Source organism: Seriola aureovittata, chromosome 23, assembly GCF_021018895.1.
Source record: "Seriola aureovittata isolate HTS-2021-v1 ecotype China chromosome 23, ASM2101889v1, whole genome shotgun sequence".
In the NCBI taxonomy this organism is placed as follows: domain Eukaryota; kingdom Metazoa; phylum Chordata; class Actinopteri; order Carangiformes; family Carangidae; genus Seriola; species Seriola aureovittata.
In genome coordinates, this window is record NC_079386.1 from 14,476,025 (window position 1) to 14,498,006 (window position 21,982).

The 21,982-nt window shown below is 43.3% G+C and overlaps 1 protein-coding gene across 2 annotated transcripts; it reads left to right on the top strand.

Annotated features, from left to right (window-relative positions):
* Positions 1-884: 884 nt before the first annotated feature.
* Positions 885-20,742, top strand: znf219 (zinc finger protein 219). 2 transcript variants are annotated; one of them, XM_056369933.1, is made up of 5 exons: positions 885-1,085; positions 10,355-10,436; positions 10,714-13,069; positions 13,259-13,351; positions 15,301-20,742. In XM_056369933.1, exons 3-5 carry the CDS (start codon positions 10,717-10,719, stop codon positions 16,485-16,487), a joined length of 3,633 nt encoding a protein of 1,210 aa, XP_056225908.1. In that variant the 5' UTR covers positions 885-1,085; positions 10,355-10,436; positions 10,714-10,716; the 3' UTR covers positions 16,488-20,742. The 2 variants fall into 2 exon arrangements, with proteins under 2 accessions (XP_056225908.1, XP_056225907.1); XM_056369932.1 differs by having other exon boundaries at positions 887-1,085; positions 13,259-13,405.
* The last annotated feature ends 1,240 nt before the right edge of the window (positions 20,743-21,982 follow it).

Below are 21,982 nucleotides of genomic sequence, written 5' to 3' on the forward strand. Positions count from 1 at the left end.
TATATATATATATATGTGTGTGTGTGTTGCTCCAAGTCTGTCAGCTTCTTCTTCTTCAGACAAAATGTGTTTAATATTCTTTAAAATTACACTTTAATTCTTTTTTGATAGGGAAGCGCCGCAAACTGCGGGTTGGTGGATATGTGCACCTACTACGACTAAACCAATGAGAACTAAACTTGTGCCATGTGCTTAAAGTGCGTATTACAAGATCACGTCGATGTGCAACAAGTCACAGAATTTAAAACAAATAGTTCACTGCTTTTACTTTTATTGCTTAAATTTACTATAAATACTTTGTATTAATTTTCTCAAGCAATCCTGTAGACCTACTTTCAGTGTGCCTTTCCCACTGTTGCTATTTTAGCTGAGGACCCCCTGGAAACCTCCTGAGGGACTCCTACTGGTCCCTCAACCTTATATTGGGAACCAGAAGTCCAAAAATGTGCACTTTGTATATTCCCATCCTCAGTGTGGCCATGTGCTTCCGGGGTGTCTCACCACAACATTTAGGTTACCTCTTGCCCCTGTCATCACTTTTAACACACTTCAATTGGTGTGAAACTTTTTTCTTCTTCTTCTTCTTTTTCTTCTTCTCCCCCCTCCAAAAAATGTCTCTCTAAACTGTCAGCTACCCGCCACCCCAGATGCCATATTTAGGATACAAATGTGAAGAGATGACAGCGTTGTAAAATGGTGCCCGTGCTGAGATTATAATTAACATTTCCAACCTACATCACTCTCCCTCCCACTTCTCCTCTGCTTCTCCTCTATTCACTCACTCCTGTACAATAAATGGGAGAAAAAAATGCAAGAAGAAAGGAGAGAAAGGGAGAAGGGAAAGAAAGGGAGATGGAGGAGGAGAAGGAGGAGGAGAGAGAGTGTGTGTGTGAGAGAGAGAGAGAGAGAGAGAGAGAGAGGGAGAGAAGAGGGTGACCAAACGGAGGGAGGGAGGAGGGAGGGGGAAACGGCGTATGCTTGTATACAACCCTGATTTCCATTTTTTTCCCAACTCGTAATGTATTTAATTCAAGTGAAACGTAATCATGACGTGTCGTGTCATTAATCTCCTCGCCGCCTCTCCCGTAAGTACACTGAGTCTTTACTTTCAACATATATCCTATATCTTCATTTATCTAGTTAAATTTTATCCACCACTATGTTTACATGTAGGCTACACTTTTATGCATGGTGCTACGAAACACCGCTGATGAAACATTTCCAAAATTGTTGAATTTATTGCGACTGTTGTTGCCTCTTTTTTTTCCACGAGCAACACACGGGATAATGGCCAAATATAGTTGTTGTTGTGTTTTATTTTTTACAGTTTGAATTTATGTGAGAGTGTGTGTGTTTGTGTTTGTGTATGTATGCGTGTGTGTGTGTGTGTGTGTGTATGTGTGTGTGAATGTGTATGTGCGCGCGTGTGTGCTTGTATGTGAGTGACTGGCATGAAGCATGTATGTACGTATGTATGTATAGTATGTAACCGCGCGCTCCGGAACACTTTACGTGTGTGTCATGTATGTAAGCCGGTGTATGTGCGCGCGTGGCCGACATGCATGTAGCCGTCGTATAGCCGTGACATGACAAAAAAAAAAAAAAAAGCGGAGAAATGCTGTTTTCCCAAAATAATCCCGAAAATGCTCCGTCTAACGTTTAAAATAAGTCGACGGGGAAGTCAACTCGAAACGTAATTCGACTTTAAAATGGTTGCAAGTGCACGAAAAGTCACTCGGAGAGGTTAAAGATGTATTTTTTTTTAATTCGCTCGTAACTTTAACCAAGTTGTGTTAGCTAGCGTCCACGCGAGGAAAGCAGTTTTGAAATTAGGCAGCGATATGACCTCCTCTTCTTTATCCCCTTTTAACCTCTCTAGAAAAACGACGTTTGACCATAAAAAGTAGCTTTTACCCCCCAAAAAAAGAGGCACAAGTTCGTGGTGCGTAACGGAGCATTTCGATAAGCCGCCGACATATTGTCCAGGCGTAAAAGTGGATTTTTGCATGTTAGCAAGTTGATTTACAAAGCGTAATTTGTAGGTAGATGCGATTAGCTTGACTAATTCTTTTGTTGGACGCACATTAGGCATTGTGTAGTGCATTGTTTTCGAGATAAGCACCGTCACTTTCATGTGGGATGTGCGCAAAAACGCATCCACAGACTGTAATAGTGTTTTATAAACGTTTTACTTTTGCCACCTTTTACTACAATGTTTACTACAACCCGTTTAGTTGTCCTAACATCACCTCTAGTGTCTACAAGCTCAGAAAGTAGCATAGCAAGTCTGGCATGCAACGTTGTTGTAGCCGTGTGTGTGTGTATATGGGAGTGTGTGTGTGCAAAACGCGTGTTGCCAAATTGTATTCTGTAAAGATAAGTTACCGGTTTTGCAGCCGCGGTTTTAAAAATGTGCGTTTTTGGACACGATGTCGCTTTTTGGGACTGATGTCGGTTTTGGGAGATTGGCAGAGGATTCAAGATGAAATCCATGATGGCACTTTTTCTCCTCCCGTCCTCTCCCTGCTCGCTCACTCGTCTTTTCCCCTCCCTTAATCTTTTGTATAGAAAATTTAAGAACAAAATGGAGCAGGGGAGAGAGCGATAGATAGGCTGACATGACACACACACGCCACCCCCGACTTCTCCAAACTATATCCCACTGTTTATGATTTTTAATCGCATTTTTTGGAAACGGGATTGTGCGCGGACACCGGGCAGGGTTAATCTCATTTTAGTGGGGGTGTTTATTAGTGCATTGTTTGTTGATGGTTATTTATTTCATTAATGTGCCTCTAATTGAGATGGCCGCGAGAGAGAAGAGGGGAAAGAGCGACTGAAAATGGTTGCACGTTATTGACGCACATCATAGGGGCGAGGAGGAAATTCCTCTTGAGATAAGGCGCAGACGTGTCATCTGGGTTGACCAAAGACACTCCCGTCGCCTTTTCTATATCCAGTGGAATATGTTTAGGGATCCTGAAATGCCCTATTTTTATATCCACCCAAAATGTCACACTTTTCAGAGCGTGTGCATAGTGGAAGTAGGTTGACATTGCTGGCTTGTCCTATAATCAGGGCTGTCTTGAAGGGTCCTTAAAGTATCTCTACTTCATTTTTTATTTTATTTATCATTTTTGATACATATGTTCTTTGAATTTTAAAGATCTAAACTACGCATTATCTTTAAATAACGCCCGTCTGAGTTGAAAGCAGATATGATCTATGAAAGAAATCTGAAAACTGTATACAGCTTTGTCAAAATGAGTGTTTTTCTTTTGATTATTGCCCACTAGAGTGACTTTTTTGATCAATTACGTTAGCAGAAGGTACCTGTCTCTGCAACAAACTAATAAAACAAGCCTCTCCACTAAATTTTTTATCTTGCTACTACTAAAAAAATCTTAACCGCTCTGCTGGAAAAGTAACCCCCCCCCCACCCCCACAGGTTGTCTACCTTTTGATGCAAGTTGATGATTTCATATTGCAAACACTCATCAGGAACCTGCTGTACTAATGAATATGAAACACTGGCCCCATGTTACAAAGTGTCTAATGGTTTTGCTTCATTCAGACCTTTTCTCTGCTTGTTGTGTTCAAGTAGTATCCTCCTCCTCCACCACCACCATCAACACCGCCTCCTCCCCATCTTTGTACATACTGTACTGTACTTGAGGGGGCACACACACCCCATCCAGGTGGCTCTTGGGGGAAGAGATTGTATGTGAGGGAGAAAGAGACAGAGAGACGGAGGGAGAGAGAGTAAAAAGGAGAGGAGTGTAGCACCAATCAAGGCTTCTGATTGATATAATTGGGTCATTAGTGCGCTGTGGGAGAGGCACCTGCTTGCCCTCAGTTAGGGAGAATCTACTGCATTGTGACATTTTGAGACTGTTGAGAGTTCTGCTGGCTGCTCGGGATTAGTGTGTATTTAGAGCATTAGGGTCTTACTTAAATAGTACGCCACTTGTGCCATTTGTATTCAGTTCTCAGACCAGTTTTAAAGCAGTTTTTACAGTAGTGATGGACAGGTAGACACTTCACTTTCTCTTCTGTGTATGGTTGGATATATATCACATAATAAGTTTGGAAAGCTAGGCAGGTCACAGCGCAGAGTAGGAGGGCCCGCTGTGATTTCAAACAGACGGTCACGCAAAAGATATTCCCGCACTGGTCCAGTCACCAGGAGATGGTGAGCGGAGGAAGCCTAAAGGTTAGTCAGAGAGGCTGAATATAATAAGACATCAGTATAATACAAAAGAAGTATCTGTCAGTGTCTGAAACCTCCTTCCTCCCACACCTGTCCGGTGTCGGAATAGAGCCTGTATCCAACAATTTCTGCAACTTTTATAAAATAGACAGTCCGACGTCTCACATTCACTCTATGCAGCAACTGGCCAGGTCAGTGGAGGTGTGAAAGTGACGCAGTTTTTAATTGATCTCGAGCTTCTCTCTCTTCTTTTTATTCTTTACACAACTATTTCTGTTCCCGTGTGTGCGTACAACTGAGTGCAACACTATGAATGCCTTCCAGGGAAGAAATTGTGCACCATTATGCTCATATTTAATAGATTATCGCGTCTCCCCCCTCTCTGTGACCCCGCCGTTTGGACCAGCTATAAACACTTTTGCCCTCCAGCGCGGTCAGACAACACATGTTACAAACTAGGTTTTTTTTTTTTGAGTTCATCCTCACCTTTAGGCTCAAATCCCCTGACAGAGAAAACAAAGTTAACTTCCAACCTCGTAGACATACTGACATGGTGCCGCTGTGCAGGGTGCATTACCCTGAATTACGCAGTGAGGTGTAGATTTATGTATTGGCACTCCATATATATCAGTTATTAGTTAGTTATATTTAACTGAGTGTGCGTGGAGCAGCGTGTTACTAAGAAAGAGAGCACATGCTCTGCATATTTCCCCTGGGGGGAATAAAGAATCAACCTGTGTTAACAGTTACTATTTTTTCTATAGTAAGGCTCTTGTAGGTGCTCACATGTCTGATATATCTGATACACATATTCCACAAGGAGGTCACAGTGTAAGGTCAGCATCCCTGGGGCTTGTGGGTAGTGGGCGCCTTGCCCAAGGACACTTCAGAGGAGGGGTTCATTTTTTGTCCAATTTGGATCATGATATTCATTATTTGAATGACAGTTTTTAGCACAAATTTTGATTTGTGACAGGGAAAAGAAATCATCAGGTATGTGTTCGTGTCACCTGTGGGATGCATGATTGCTCCCTTCCTTTGCTTTTTCTCGCAGCCCCTGCAGGTGATCTTCACTGTGCACAGATAAGCCTTTTAGGAGGAACACATCCAGTGATTTGCTGGCAACATTTGCATGCTCCAAAGCAATTCTTCTTTTAAGGCTTCAATCTTGTAATCCTGAATCAGACGAGTCAGTCAGCGCCTCCACTCATTGGTTTAGACACAGTACGGCCTGTATGACTTGGAGCGAGAGCCTCGTTTCTCTGCCGAGATGCTGTGATGTTTCCAACGTTCAGATTCACTTGCTCAGATCTGGCACCGCCGCGTCGCTCCCAGTTCAGCGCTCCGCATCTGCGGGGAAGTGTCGGCTCATGTTCTCCGCTGGAGGAGGAATTCATTCAGAAAGAGCAGGAGCAACAGCTTGAGAGGAGATGGAGAGTATAGAGGGAGAGGTAGAGGAGGAGAAATGAAGTGGTTAGGTTAGACGGGAGGAAATGGGGAAAAAAAAAAGCAGAAAGTAGCAGATAAAACACATGACTTTGGCAGGAAATGTATTGCTTTTACTTTGCTAAATTTTGCTGATGGCCGTCCTGTATCTCGTAAAAGATGAAAGAGCTGAGGACAGATTTAGAGTCCGGGGCTGAGTGTATCATTTTCGCACAACTCTGTCTTCATCTGCCTCACAAAATGTCTGTCAAAAAGGTCACCAAATTATCAATCTTTGGCCATTTGACTGACGTTTTTTTCCCCACCAGCACCATGAATGCCTGTAGTTTCGTTTCCAAGACAGGCCTTGAGCCTTATCAATGCAGTGTTGCTCTCAAGTTCAAACCAAGATGATACACAAAAACTTAGCATTTCCTGTACAAGGAATCCACCAGGCACATCTTTACAGTAAGTGTTGGGCACACAGTGGGAGGCTTTTACCCTTATCACTGCTGGAGCTGGAGATGAGATGAGGGGGGGGGTGGGGGGGGGGGGGGGGGGGGGGGGTGGAGAGCGCGAGCCAGACAAAGTTGAAGTGAAGCAGGGGGGTTCAGGGAAAGGTGAAGTAAAGGAAATGAATACCGTCTGTGGGGAAGTTGCCACGTGACCACGCGATAAAAACCACAGGCCCAAATTATACTGTACCGCACAGAGAGCGGACTCCCCCTCTCTTCCTCCCTCAACTGCTCATCCTGTCTTTCATACACATTTTTTGTGGTCAGTCTCTCATACACCCACTTATCCCCAAAGGACACCTCACCTCACACACTTTATCACATGAGAGTTCAAGTAATACAGCAGGAAGGAAGATACACAGAAGTACACACACATGCACACAAAAGACATACACAGCCTCCAGATACACACTTCACCCTATGGCTCAGGCCTGAGACCTTGGAGATGCTTATTTTTAGGTACATGGAAGAGGACATGCGCCGCAAACACACACACACACACATACACACACACTGGCACAGACAAAAACAAAAGTAGTTATTGTATCACTCTTGACCTTGAGTTCAGCCCCCCACCCTAAAGGGTCACAAGATAAGTTGGTGGGGTCACAATATGATTATGAAAAAACATGCACAATGTATTTTCTATATTTTCTCAAAGTTGATCTTTTTCCCCGTGAAATGAGGAGATTTTATTTCCTCAGGTCTGTAATCATCATTAAAATGAAACAATCTAAAGATATCACACTGCTAAGAGCTCATTATGCAAACTGTAATGATGGGTTGCGAGTAGAGGCAAAGGCAACAAAAAAAAAAGTTAGAGGCAAAAAGGCAGAAAAGGTTGCAATCCAGTGCCACGGGCAATGGACATACACAAGCCCACTTAATATGCAACCCATAACACACATTTACACTCATATCATTAATATAAAGCTGAGCAGATATAGCGCTTCCTGCCCACACATACTCACTGGTAAAAACACAGAGTGGAAGGTGTTCACACCCTCACATTTACAATTATGATGTGTAGTTTGCCGACATGTACGAACCTGTACCGACTGCCTTCACAATAAAGCTGTACCACTCAGTGGATATTTACACAATGACTTCAAAACCCCCCAAAAATAAACTTGTCTGAACATATTGTGCTCCTACTCCCTTGACAACTATTTATCAGGGATATAATGTATGACTCAGCACCCCCCCCCCCCCCCACACACACACACACACACACACACACCTTGTGACACAAGTGCAAAAGATGTTATCAGCACTTAAATTTTTTTTTTCTTTTTAGAGCCAAAAAAAGAAAGCTAGCATATTGACCTCTGTCATGAAAACTAATTTCCAGTTGAGATAATTCAGTGCTTGAAATCAGGTATCTCAGTGCCCACAAAGTTACACGGCAATTACTGTAATGACAACATCATGGCAATACTTAACACAACAACAATATGCTTTTAAGCTGTCATTACTGCGGGATTTGCAATGTTGTTACACCGCTGCACGAACACTGCAAATTTCAGGGTCAGAGAAAAACCAGGAAATTTAAAAAAAATAAATAAAAAAAAATCAGGGAAAGTGCAGACATACAGAAATACAAGTGAAAATATGTTTTTTTTCTATTCACACTTTCATGTGTCCGTTATCAACATGCATTTCACGTCAAGATTGACAGCATGAATTAAATGGATCACATTAAAAATGCATTTCCATGATGCACTTTTAAAATCTGATTTCTCCGTCTCTCGCAGAGCTGCCGCACTTCCCCTATTCACATCCTTTAAAATGTGATAGTTAACACCTGGTTGAGTACCTGCACTATCAATCTGTGTGCAATTTCTGAGTGCAATTTTGCAGATTGGGAGTGAATTGCATTTGTTGGTGGTTGATTGTGGACAAATGTGTCTCCAACCACGTCCGGAGGTGGCTTTATTTGACTGGTTCTTCTCTGCCTTTCTTGGTTCATTTACACCTGGGTTTTATGTGCTTCTTCTCCACCTGATTCCAATCTGATGTCTGTCCCTAAATCACCCCCGACCCCCCTTTTCCCTGAATCCTTTGCTGCACCTTATCTCCCTCAGTCCATCTATCCAAATTTTCTTTATTGGCATGACAGGGCTGGTGGTTGGCGACAGCCATCGTCACGGTGGAACAATGCATTGTGATGGTGATATTCATATGATAATGCCATCAGACTTAACACTGCTGCAGATACATTTAGATAGCCAGTCTCCTCTTTTCCTTTCTTTCCCCTCTCTGTGTCCCTCTCTGTCTGTTTGGTTGTATATTTCTGTGTGTTGACTTTTCAAATGATTTTTAAATCTGTTGTTCTGTCTTCATGTTAAGCCCCAGCCTGCCACTCCACCACTCTGATTTCTCTCCTATTCTCTGTTCCAGCATGTCCGTCTCTTTACCCTTTCTATTTTTCTCCCCCGTTTCCCCTCAACACCATGTTGGCAATCACATTAAATCATTTTCATTCACATGGCTTCTGACAATGTTTTTTTTTTATGCTGCCCAGTTTGTAACTGCACTGTATGTTTCTCTCTGTCTCTCTCTTTCTTTCTCTCTGTCTGCCGCCTTTCTCATTTTTGCTCTTCGCCATGTTGGCAGGGCCCAATCTACCAGCTGATATCAGCATTCCCTGGCACTCTGCCAACTGGCAACACTGCAGGAGAGAAAGAAAGAGAGAGGGAGAGAATGAAAGAAAATTAGTGAATAATAGACGGAGGGAGGGAGCGAGAGAATGAGAGGGGGATGGGAGGAGTATGAATCAAGGAGAGAAAGACAGAAGGGAAAGGAAGACAGGGAGAGAAAGAACAATAATGGTGGATTAAGAAAGGACTCTGTGTGAGCGTGTGTGTGTCTGTGGTTGTGTGTGAGTGTGTGTGTTTATGTGATTGATATGGTGTGATATCCCTGTGAGTCATAGCTGAGCTAAAATGTCAACTGGCTACATGAGAATCTCTTTGTCATCCAGGCTCAGTGACACATACACACACAAACACACACGCACACACACAAACACACACATACACAAATCCAACAGATCATATAAACACATATGTGACCATACCGCCGCATGAACACAAATATGGGCGACACACCTGCGAACACAGATGTTCCATTGTTTTGCCACAATGATTGATGACCTTTTGTTTTGTTGTGGACGCCTCTGCTGCTTCTCAACTCCACCAAATGATGGACAAAAACAGTCTATGTGCATAAATCCAGTCGAACAGATGCAAACTGCTGTGCACTCAAAATATTTGGATGTGTGAGCGTGCTTGCCAAAATGCTTGTGTGTCGAATATGCTGTATATCACGCTTTACATTTTAGCTGACTCTGTTATCTACGGTGACGGTTGCAGTACAGTAAACACAACAGTAGAATAAGCTTACATTTGTAGATTACTTAAACAAGTCATGACTAAGCAGTGTATGGGTCAAAGCACCACACCCAGGCAGTAGATTGAGAGATACTGATGTGCATAAGTACATGCATACTGTATGTGTCTGTCTGCAGTTCTGATTTAAGCAAAAAGCTGCTACTGTATGAGTGTACAGGAAGGGCGTGTGGGGAAGTCAAAACATCGCGCGCCCATCCTGTTTGGGACAGTCCATGTCCTGTGGTGCCCTTAACTCCTAAATACACACGGACACCCACGCAGATACAAGCTGATGCACATTCACACTCCGACTAATCATCCCATATGTGCTAACAGTATGCCGGAGTGCATAGTGAACACATGCAGGACGCAGAACAGGTGTACACCTGTTACACATCCAAGCGCATGCATACACCTAAGCAGACTAAAGAGTACATGAAGATCAAAATCAAATTTGCTTTGTAGTTAACATTTACATGCATTAAAACACAACCAGTGCTATAATTAGTGTGCATTTGATTGTATGCTTTTAGCCTTTATGATGGAATACATTCAAAGAATATCAGTGCAAATTAATGTTTAATCCTGTTTGACAAAAATCTGCTACCTGTAGTTCATTGCTCAATATTTCAAAAGCATTTACGCCTACATCGACACAGATACTGTTAATTTACTCGAGTCTTTCGTTAGATTACAGCTGCAATAATGTGCTAAAATGTGTGTTTTTAAAGGATTTTTGATTGCAAATAACTCAGATTCAAGTTGAGTTTCTCATTTATCATCATTGATCATTAGTTTGTTTTTGTCCCCAGAAAATCAAAGGAGGAGGCTGCCACAGAAGTGTGTCCATCAGCCGAGACAATAAAGAATGGCATAATATCACACACACTGCTGGTAATTCTTTACTGTTTGCATACTTACTCACATACTGTACATACAATTTGCATTCATATACAGACATATGAACCTGTTAGGTTAATGGTAAACAGTAAATGGTCTATTTCTTTGGCTGTTTTCCAGATCTGGTCAAGGTCAAGTTGCAGTTAAAGATAATTATGCGCAACATGCAAATTTAACCTTTCCTCTGCGTTTTTAAAGTTGTAACTCCTCTAAAGTCATCATCCCACTCACTATCTGTCTGTCTACTTTTCTCTCTGTTTTGTACTGATAGAGGATGGATTCTCCGCCAGAGTGTGTGTTGTCTCTTTCTTGTGAGCAGCCCCAGTCTCCCCCAACATTGCCGTCCCTGGACCACAGCCCCCAGGCGTCATCTCCTCACACCCAGCTCTCTCTACCTGACAGCCCTATCGTCCTGCCCATCCACAGCCCCGAACCTTCTCCTCAGAGCCCAGACACCACGCCTTATTTCCCCCTCTCTCCCTTCCCCCTCCACGAGGACAATAACAACAATCACCACGATGTTGATGAAGAAGATGACGAGGAAGGGCTGGATGGAGTTCCTCCATCCCCGACCCCAGCAGTGGCTTTGTTCCCAGGAGGAGGGGGACAAGAAGCTGGATGCAGCCCTTGTTTAGATACCTCTCCCCCAGCTACGCCATCAGCACCACTCCTTGGGTTCGGAGCCCTTGAGCTGGCCCTCTCTTCAGGGCAGAGTGGAAACTGCAACGACGAGCTAGACCTCCAGCTGTTCCAGAAGGATACTGTTACCAGGGCGATACCTGGAGTGGGAGGGGCCTCATCAGGGCCTGCGCTGAGGTTTCCCTGTCACGTATGTGGGAAGAGATTCCGATTCCAAAGTATTTTGTCTCTTCACGCCCGAGCTCACAGTCTGGACCGAGACCGCCGGGCTTCAGCTCTCTACCGGACTGGACTCCCCTCAGCACCCCTAAAGCAGCAACTCAAGGTCCAACAGAACCACAAAGACATAATCCAGAATCACAGAGGTCACACAAACCAGCGTTTACTGCCAGGGACTCTCATCCAGCATCTCACAGAAGAAGAGGATGTTGATGGTGAGGTCAAAGGTCTAGATGAAGGCCTACAGACAGACCACAATCCAAACTTTTTGCTGGATGACAGCACACCATTGACCCCTCCACTGACAGAGGATCCTGTTTCTGTGACCTCTCCCTATTCTTCTACCACTGGGGAGGGCGCATCTACGCCCACAGCGCCTACATTTCGCTGCCATGCCTGCAAAGGAAAATTCCGCACAGCTTCGGAGTTGGCGCGACATGTCCGCATTCTCCACAACCCGTATAAATGCACTCTTTGTCCTTTCTCCGCCAGCCAAGAAGAGAGCCTGGCATCTCACTTGCAGGAGTGCCACCCTTCCCCTGAGGTACCTGCTCTACCGCCGTCCTTCAATTCCAGGCCAATTATTGCGACCCCCGACACCCCTGTGCCCACACCGACCCATACCCCAGCCCCAGCACCAAGCACCCCACAGATGACATCAGCTGCTACAGGGGCTGCAGCCTCTTCACTGCCAGCATTTCGCTGTGATACATGTGGACAGCGCTTTACCCAGTCTTGGTTCCTCAAAGGACACATGCGAAAGCACAAGGACTCCTTGGACCATAAGTGCCAGGTATGCGGCCGTGGTTTCAAGGAGCCTTGGTTCCTCAAAAATCACATGAAAGTACATCTCAATAAGCTTGGGCTGAAAGCTGGACTGGGAACTCTTGGGGGACCAGGTGCTGAGCAGCAGGCCAAAGGCTCTGCAAGTAATCAGTCTCTGAATGCCCTCTACTCCAGCCTCCTTCTGGCCCAGCGAGGAGGTGGCAGAGGTGGACAAGGAAGGTCAGACAGAGACACTGGAGGCAGAATGGGTATGGGCTCGAGCAAATCAGCCATCCTGGGCTACCTGGGGCTGCCCAGTGATGGTAGTGGGGCCAGCTGCATGGAGAGACTTCAGGCCGTGGCTCAGGTGGCAGAGATGGGAAACGGTGGTGGTGGGATTAGCGGCCCAGGAGGAGGGGACCCAGGAAGAGGAGGGGGAGCAGCAAGGGGCACAGGTGACACTGCAGCATCGGTATCTGAAGGAGGGGACCAGGCAACTTGGTGGCAACTGGTGGCTCGCAGCCTGGCAGTTGCTCAGCAGCAGCAGCAGCAGCAGCAGCAGCAGCAGCAGAGACCCCACCAGCGAGGCCAGCAGCAAGGTCAGCGAGGCCCAAGTCGGAGCTCTGTGATCACTGAGGCTGATCAAGTCAGAGCCTACCTTGGAGGCCTGGATCCAAGGGAGGAGTCTGGAGGCGCAGGAGGGCCATGGGAATGCCCTGACTGCGGAAAGCTCTTCCGCAGTTTGCAGCAGGTGGTGGTTCATGCTCGCGTTCACACTCAGAGACCCCAGAAAGGAGGTGGTGGAGAGGAGGAGGGAAGTGGTAGTCGTAGAGGAGTGGGGCTAGGAAGAGGAGGCAGCGGTGAAGTGAGACAGGAATCTCAGCTACACAGCGGCGGATCCCAACAAACGGGAGAAGTGAGACAGGAATCAAAACTGCACAGTGGTGGATCGCAACAAGCAGGAACAACTACAGGGTTTCACTCAGTCATCTCAAGTTTCAAAGGTACAATCACATCCGCTTTAATCTATTTAGTCTTTTGGGTTGTGTTTGTTTTCTCACATGTAATGGTATTATTATCACAAGAGTATATTATTTTCTTACTGCTTTTCAGTTGTAAATAGAAGCTCTCATGGGGCCCCTTCACGCCAGCTATTATCTTTACATTTTTTCCACCTTTTACTCCACTTGCAGGAGAAAACGGTTTGACAGCAGTCTCCTCCATACCTTCAGTTCCCATCAGGGAGCGAGTGCGCGGCAGAGGGATAAAAGATTGCCCCTACTGTGGTAAAGCCTTCCGCTCTTCACACCATCTCAAAGTGCACCTGAGAGTTCACACAGGTGAGAAACTGCTGTGAGTTTAACAAACCACATTTACTTTTTTAACCTTTATAAATCCCTAGAAAGGGTTCAGTGAGCAGCGCTACCTTCTTCTTTTTTACACATCACCTCAGAGAGCTGGCCAGCGCTAATCATAGCCCTCTACTGCAGGCAACTGAGCAGCTCCACTGGAGCAACTCCTGCACAAAGTGCCTTGCTTGAGGGTATATTAACAATGATTTTTGAAAGAGAAAAAAAATCAAGCCAGTCCAGGTAATACAACTGGCAAAATCTCTGTAAAAAGATATATATAATGTTTTTTTCTCAAGTAATAGTCATTTTTTTCATTTTTCTCTGACTTGATTTGCCCAAATCTAAATTGTATAAAGTGAATCTGATTTGGCTTAGTATTTTTTAGATAACGTATATTCCTACATTTCATCATGACATCAAGTCTATGCTCACAGATTTCTCTATAAAAAACATTTGTTGCCTTTAATCTTCCTGGGATTCACATTCTCTGACCTGGTCTTTGAAGCAAGCCAATCTATTCTGACAGTAAAGCCGAGACACGGGGCGACGAGACAGACTCTTTCAGACTGACTCTAACCTGCGTTTCCAAGATTCAAGAAATAAAACAAAAATTTAAAAACATACTGAATTTCTGGTGACAAGTGAGTAGGACTTTAATGAAAAATGAGAACTCTCACAGCACTCACTCACACTCCTAATTAACGATCCATATTCATAAGACTTTATCAGCATGAGTCATTGTCATTTTTATTATTTGCCTTCGCTGGATGTATTTGATCAAAATCAAGACCATTTTGAGATGCTACAAATCTCCAGCAACTGGTATCTGGAGCTCATCCAAGTCTTTCCAGCAAAACAGTGCCCCAAAGTGCATTAAATGAAATCTATTTAGTATTGCCATCATGAGTGCTCATGTACAGCTGACAGGACCCATCACACCACAGCTATATTATTCATGATAGCATATATCTCTTCTTCTCATGCACTATTGCGTCTCTTTGCCATCAAGTGATTAGCACATGGTCAGTAATTTGAGTGAAGGCATCAAATTATAATACTTACTCATACTCTTAATATTACGGTCCTCTTGAGAATATCATTGCCCCTTGAGACTTTTATCCCATCATTATATTTTGCTCCAGTAATAAAATCAAATTGTTCACCACTGCATGTGAATCTGCATTCATCAATAGAGCTGTGTCTGCTGTGTCTTTCTTGTGTGATCAGTTTTTTGTTCCTGTGAATAATATCATTTACGCTTTTCAAATGTAATACATATCCTGCTGTTGATATGCCTCCAGCATGATGCCCCCTCCACTTTATCATTCCCAGCAGTGTCATTTTTAATCGGTGATGGAATACTGCCATCTCCCTTTAAAACGTGTAACTACATCGCCCCCTCAACACTGCTTTACCATACTGTAGGTGTGAAAATATTGCTCCTAAAATAACACTGCTGGCCATTTTGTAATAATAAACGCTGTGTTGTTTCAGATTATTGAATGTGTTTTTCTCAGCCAGCCGTTAGCTTTTTTTTTTTTTTCAATATGGTATGAAAACCATTTATCAGACTCTTGAAACTTGCCTGTGTAATCCATCACAGTGAACTTCAGATCTGCATTTAATTTTGCAAAATGGTTAGCATCAATGTTAAGTGTCTGCGATTTGTGGTAAATGAGCTAAAACAGTCTAATTCAATGGCCCTTCAGCTTCACCTGGGGGATGGGGGTGGTCTTTCATCATTTTTCACATGACGTTGTACTTTCTTTTTTTTTTTTACCAGCCTGCTTTCTCTGGCTTTTCCATTCATATGCTGGGTGATGATCTGGTAGGTGCCAATGTCATTTTTCCAATCTTATTTTTTGTAATCCTATTTTCTCTAGGTGAGAGACCCTACAAATGTCCCCACTGTGACTATGCGGGTACCCAGTCAGGTTCGCTGAAGTACCACCTCCAGCGGCACCACAGGGAGCAACGCAACGCCTTGTCAGCCTCCTCCAATTCCTCCTCTGCCGGTCTCACCTCCACTATCAACAATTTGACCTCCGGATCCTCTGGGCAAGGCAAGCAGCGCCGATCCCAAATCAACCACAGCCCAGTCAATCGAGGCCCGACAGACAGCCCCTCCTCTCGGCCGAGCCAACAGTCCTGGCTTCTGGGGCTTCCAGACCAGCGGGAGCATCGAAAGGCCTTGGCGGCTCTAAGGGATGTTGACTTGGAGACCCAGTACAGGTATCTGTCTGGGGTGATGGGAGCCCTTTACCAAGGTGGAATGGAAGGAGGCTGGATTAGGGAGTCTCCCCCTCCGAAGGCCCCTAAAGTGTCCCGGCGTAAGCCCCTTACTACTAGCCGAATGGTTCAGCCATCAAATGACAAGGAAGGGCCTGCACCTTCAACTCACGAGGGTGGGTTTGAACCCCTGGATCTGTCCCGTCGTCCATCACCTGGCCTTGGAGGGATTGAAGAAGATGGAGTCATGAACGTAGGGGAAGGAGGAGGTGTCGATGGAGGTGATAGTTCATCAGGGGTCAAACTGAGCCAGTGTTTGTTCTGCCCTTTCCGTACGTCCTCAGCAGAGCTGATGGCCATGCATCTGCAGGTCAATCACACCAGTAAGTCCAGGCGTAAAAGAGGCTCTTCGACTACCGTAGATGATGATGGAGCCCCTAAGGCCACCAAGCCCCGAACGGATCACTCCGACCTTGATTCCTTGGGGATATGGAGGCATGTAAGTGAGGCTGAGTCCCAGGCACCCCTGGGGGAATGGTCTTCTTCCCAGGCCCAGACCCTCAACGGGCTCTCTGAGGATAAAACAGAACATCTGGATGATGTTCTTGACCACCCAGACTCCAACATGGCCTCAGTATCCAAGAATGTAAGAGACGGTCTGGGATTCAAGGAGAAGCTGGAGATGGAGGAAGAAGACCAAGAGGAGGAATTGGAAGAGAATTTGGAAAACAGCAGTCTGGAGGATTCGCAGGACCAGGATCTGAGGATGTCCCTCGTGCTTTCACCAACCCCGAGCTCCAACTACATGGTAGGAGAGGAGGATAGAGTCTTAACAGATTAAAGCTATTATGGATAACACCATTTAAATTGGAGAGTTGTGTTTAATGTTTTCAACTACATTTGCCACAAAAGAAGAAGAATAGGTGGGAAGCTTTGCAGAAAGAAAAGGGTTTTAAGGTTAAATGAAGATTTATACTTTAATTTCAAGAGAGACGTGAGGAGTCTTGAAAGCAAATTTCAGAGGGGTTTGAAAAGGATGGCGACGAAAATCACAGCTGTTATGTTCCCTCCGAAATTATTTGTCTTCTTCAGTTCTGACAGTGTGGTCCACCACAAAATACAGTGAACTTCCTGTACAAAAGAGCATGGATGCGTCTTTTCAGGATTTTGTAGGCCACTTTTTCTATTTTTTTTTTCCAACCTTCACTCCAAGATGGATGATTTTTAAGATGATCTCCTATTTGATAAATGAAAGAAATAGATCTCGGGCAGAGCCTGCATCATTCCAGAGTGCGTTGCAATGCATTTATTCCACACTTTTAATGGACTGTATCTCCCAGACTACTATACTGACCAAGGTGAAGCCAGCTGTGAAGAGATGCTCTCCTGACTGACCATTGAACAGTTTGAAACCTTAAGCTTCAAGTTCCTCCTCAACCCATGCAGACATGGAGGAAAGATTAGTCTAGAAACGTTTCAAGCTGTGAACCTCAGCTAAGCTATTTGGTATTAAATTAAGGCATGAGGTAACTGTTGCAGGCCATGTGCTTTCTCTCAACTGTATATCACTGCCTTGTTTGTCTGAAAAGTGTTTCTAGATGATTGTCCTAAAGAAAAACAGAAAGAAAAGTTTGTAATATTTTTTTTTTTTTCAGTTAGTGCCTGTTCATGTACTGTATGTTATCAAGAGAGTCTCTGGTATTCCTGCGCATCAAGGCTCTGCTAGGTCATTCATTTTATCTGAATATACAGTTTAAAACAATTTAAGTACAGTATATTTGTTAAAAGTGGTTCTAGGTTGTTGTGAATAGTTAAGTTGTAAAAGAAATGCTACATCGTAGCGTGATGTCCTTGACACAGACGGCAGCCGTTTGTGGCTCAGCCTAAAAACAAAAAAGTAGGTGATGTATAATGCAATGAAAGAGGTCAAAGGCTAAGCGATAAAAAAAAAAAAAGGGGGCCATGGTTCAAAATTCAGTGTTTACAGTGGTGCCGGATGTGGGTTGGGGCTGCCAAGGCAACTCAAGGTCATCGTAGACTTATGGAAGAGAACAAACCACAGAGCGGGAGTCTGTTTGAGGGCCGTAGGGACGTCGCTCGAGCCCCCGAACACAATCAACTGACACATCGTTTTAAAGAGACTGAGACTTAGCAACTGTGTCAAAAAAAAAAAAACAATTTAAAATTTTCTCCACAGGAGAGAAGATACAAGGTAGAGAATGAAAAAGAAAGCAGTATCCCTGACAAAGAGGACTTAATCTGAGAAACTTACTGTGCTCTTGGGGTACGGTGTCTTTTAGATGAGTAGATTCCCTCTCTTCTTTTTTTTTTATAAGAAAAGAAAAGACAATGGTAGGAGTAATTATTAAAACACTAACAAATGCATAGACATCCCAGTAGAATATGTGTAGCTTTTGTAAAGACAAGAAAAAAAAAGCAGACTTTTGTTTATTTTCATTTCAAGATGCTTACAGAAAAAGGTTATCAATATAGGTAATATTGATTATAATGTTTGTGAGCTAAGACTAGTTGGAATGTCTATACAGAGCACTGTGCAAGGTTTGAGTTCCCAAAGTAGTTGTTTTTATTTTGACTTTATGGATAGACCAAACATTTTTTCAATGGAAGGTGTCACTTTCTGTTGTCTTTTTAAACGTGTAAAGCTGTGGTTTCATTAGATTTACCCCATCGATTAGCAAGATCGGTCAGTCGGTTGATCAGTGTATCAGACATCCAACCCCTGAACTGGTTGTTAAAGAAGGTTCAAAATCAGTTTTGAGGAAACACAAACACACCTACTGCTATAGATTCAAAAATATCAATCTATTATTCTTGTGGCTTGAAGGTATATTTATGAAAAAAAAAAAAGTGAGGTAGTAATATCCCCTTCACGCTGGCTAACAACCATTATTTATCTACTTAGACTACTTTTTGATGGGGTATCCTTTGATTGCAACCACACCTTAATGTGCATTAATGTGTCTAAGTTCTTTTTAGAGCACCTTATGAGTTTTGTAGTGAAAGTCCCTTAGTGGTGTCTCCTTAACAACTACTGTCAATGCCACCGTGCCTTCTGTTTCAAGCACTTCCTGGTGTATTTTGTAAAACTCACCAAAAGCACTTAGCCTATATCTACACACTATCTATTCTTCCTCCCTGTCTCTGTCCTTCCACTGTCCTCCTTTCCCCTATTTCTCTTCCGCTTCTCCTTCATCACCTCAGCCCATTTTCTTAATCTTTTTCTCGTGTCTTTACCTCCTGACCCCTCTCTCCTGGGGGAAGGTGTTTTCATGCCATGTTTCTCTCCTACGGTTCAGGCCCGTTCGGCCTTAAACAAGGTCACTAGGCCTTAATTACAATCTAGCATGGCTAGACTCTTGAAAGAAAGGACTACCTAACCCTTAGACAAGTAAAAAATCATTATAGATGTAGGGTTAGACTACTTTTGGTCTTAATACTAACCCTTGGTAAACCAAAGCCCAAGTCTAAGACTAATGAATATTGTATTTAATCTCATGAGGTGCCAAAACATGTCCGATGTGACTCTAAAGCATGTATCATCTTGAGAAAACACAATAATTCACCTATCCTCTTTTTCCTTTTCTGTCTTCTTTTCCCATACTTTCTCTTCAGCCCCTCTCTCTCTCTCCTTTTCTCGCTCTTACGCTTGCTCTTCCTCCGTGTCCCTCTCTCGTCCGTAAACTGTCTATCTCTAGCACCACTTGAAGGTGACGTGTACTATCTGGTATTGAGGCCTTTATTAGATTTTTATTTCAGTTTGTGTGGTGTTTGTTCAATGCCGTTGAGATGGAAAAATGCTCTTCTTATAATGATAATTATTATTGTTTTGGCATTATGGTTAAAAAAAAAAACAAGAAAAAAAAACAAGAGAAATGTGTTGTTGAATGTTGTACAGATAGCACTAGAGATGTTGTGTTTTTTTAAAGAGAGCACAAACCTGAGTGATGGTCCCTTCCTCTCCTCCCACCGGCAGACGGGAATAAAAAATGCCTGCCAATCATCCTAGATGTCAAATGACAAAAACCCCCGAGTGGGGACAGATTTCCAAAAAAATGTGCAGAGAAAATTCAGAGAAAGGAAATTCCTCTCTGAAAGTCTAAAGCAGCACTTGAGCCAATCATTTATTCTATTGAAGGTATCATTTAATTTTGGAGAAACTTTACTATTTTGCCTATTTACTAAGTGTTTTGCCCTGGTATATTTCTGAAACAGATTTTAGCTCATGTGTTGAATCAGAAGAAGCTTCTCTAGAAAACAGGTGAAACTCATTATAACATCTTCAATGGTCTATCTAAACCATCTGTTACATGAAAATGGATCTATAAAGTTGATCATTTCTCTTAAAGAAGTCAGATTATACATACATCTGTTTTCTTGTGCCACCTGACACACTGGATTTTTAGATTAAATTGTTCCAAGCTATCACATAATTATAATCACTTTGTGTGCTCTTGCGAAAGCTTTTAAGAAAATTTCTCAGTGGTGAGGGTTTGTTTCTCCATTTGTTTTTTTTTGAGAGGAGCTTCTATATGAGACATCTGACACCGACATCCATTAACTGAGCAAAACAAGGGTGAGCTCACTTCATTCAGTTCATGAAAATACACAAAAAGGCATCCTTAATTTTATCTGAGTTGAGTGGGAAGAAAAGTTCAAAAAGAAAAAAAAAATTCTCCACAAAAAAAAAAGAATTCTCTCTTCGGATTTGCACATTCTTTCAACTGAATACAACTTGTGTGAAAATGTGAAAATTGCACCTTATTTCCTGATTTTGAATCAGAATATTTCACCAAAAGGATACGATTAGAATTTAATGGCAAACAGAGAAGCTGTTTCTAAATACAGCGTTTATTCTGTGATCATATTGAAGAAGGTTTTTTTTTTGGGGGGGGAAAAATGACAAATCTTTGTGAGGCGAGGGGGCCATGCTGGGTTTGGGCTCTTGTGTAGTTGACTGCCATTGCAGTGAGGGAAAACTGATCTAACATAGTAGTGACTAATATGACTTTGTGGACAGATAAAAAAAATAAAAAAAATAAAACACATTAGAAATAAATAAACACAAACAAAAATAACCCAGTCTCTCTTTCTTATGTCTTTCTGCACCCGATGCCATTTCTCTTTTAAGCTTTAAATACTTTGACATAATCTGAGATGGTAAACACATCATGTGACTGCATGAAACACCAGACGTATTGTTTATGTGGAGGGAAGTTTGGGATGCTGCAGTACATTCCACAGTCTGAATCAAGCTGCTCCACACTACACTGCTTGTTTCCCAGCGAGCAGAAGAAACCACAACTTTTAGAGAAGAGCTTTAAAGCCCTCTTGTGGCTTTAAGCAGAACTGCATGGAATTGGGGAATTTTGAAGGACTCTACTTTCCTCCCCTACAGCTTGATCACTCCAGTAATGTTTCTGCAGTACCGGAGGCTGCAGTTTCAGGACTCTCAGGACCGCAGTCCTAAGACCACTACAGCGCCACCTAGCAAATTGGTGAGGGGTAGGGGTCGGGTTAGTGATCTGCGCACGTTTAGAATATACTGGGTTTCTGGTATAGTGGCAGGGTCACCAAAAACTGAGGTCCTAGAAATGAGATATCCGTCTCCAGGTCTGCGGAAACATGCTACTTGCTTGATCGTTGTCTCTACAATGAGGAGGATGGTGTAACAACTTAATTTTGACACTACAGAAGAGGGGAGAAAGTCGACGTGGGTACAGAACAGTCAGGAGAAAAGCTGAGAAAAGATGTTATGCATGTAATGTTAGTAATTCAGGAGTATAATGATGTAATGTCAGCAGCAGTTAGCAGCTTAGACTTGACCCTAACTAAACCAAAAGCAAGTACAGAAGGTCCGGCTCGGGGGACCCCTGACCTTTTGAGCCCCTGGGCTCGGGTCGGGTCGGCCCATTTCGTCATCCATCTACAGTATGTACCTCGGCCATTCTTCCCAAGTGCAGCACAAATGTTGTTAACTGTAAAGACCAAAAATGTCTTCAGGCATCAACTAATTAATTACTGCCTAATTATCAGTACCTGGGGCTCCCAACCAGGAGCTGATTGAGATTTCAGCATGAGGGTTCATATGACGAAACGGCGCCCTCCAGTGGAGACACTTATGATAGGGTTCATTACCAACTCCTATTCTGGATTATTATAACTTCAAATGAGGTCATTTTGAAATGGCACCAATAAGATATAATTACATTAATTACACAGAGCCACACAATACACTGCTATTGTGGTTGCCCTCAAGAAATGAAGCTCAACCTGAGTAAAGTCAGCAGAAGGTTCGCACAAAACCGGACGTCTTTG

Coding starts and splice junctions, on each gene's coding strand:
- znf219 (XM_056369932.1), top strand. CDS start 10,717: ATGGATTCTCCGCCAGAGTGTGTGTTGTCTCTTTCTTGTGAGCAGCCC. Junction 13,070..13,258: donor AGTCATCTCAAGTTTCAAAG/GTACAATCACAT, acceptor CTCCACTTGCAG/GAGAAAACGGTTTGACAGCA. Junction 13,406..15,300: donor GCACCTGAGAGTTCACACAG/GTGAGAAACTGC, acceptor TATTTTCTCTAG/GTGAGAGACCCTACAAATGT.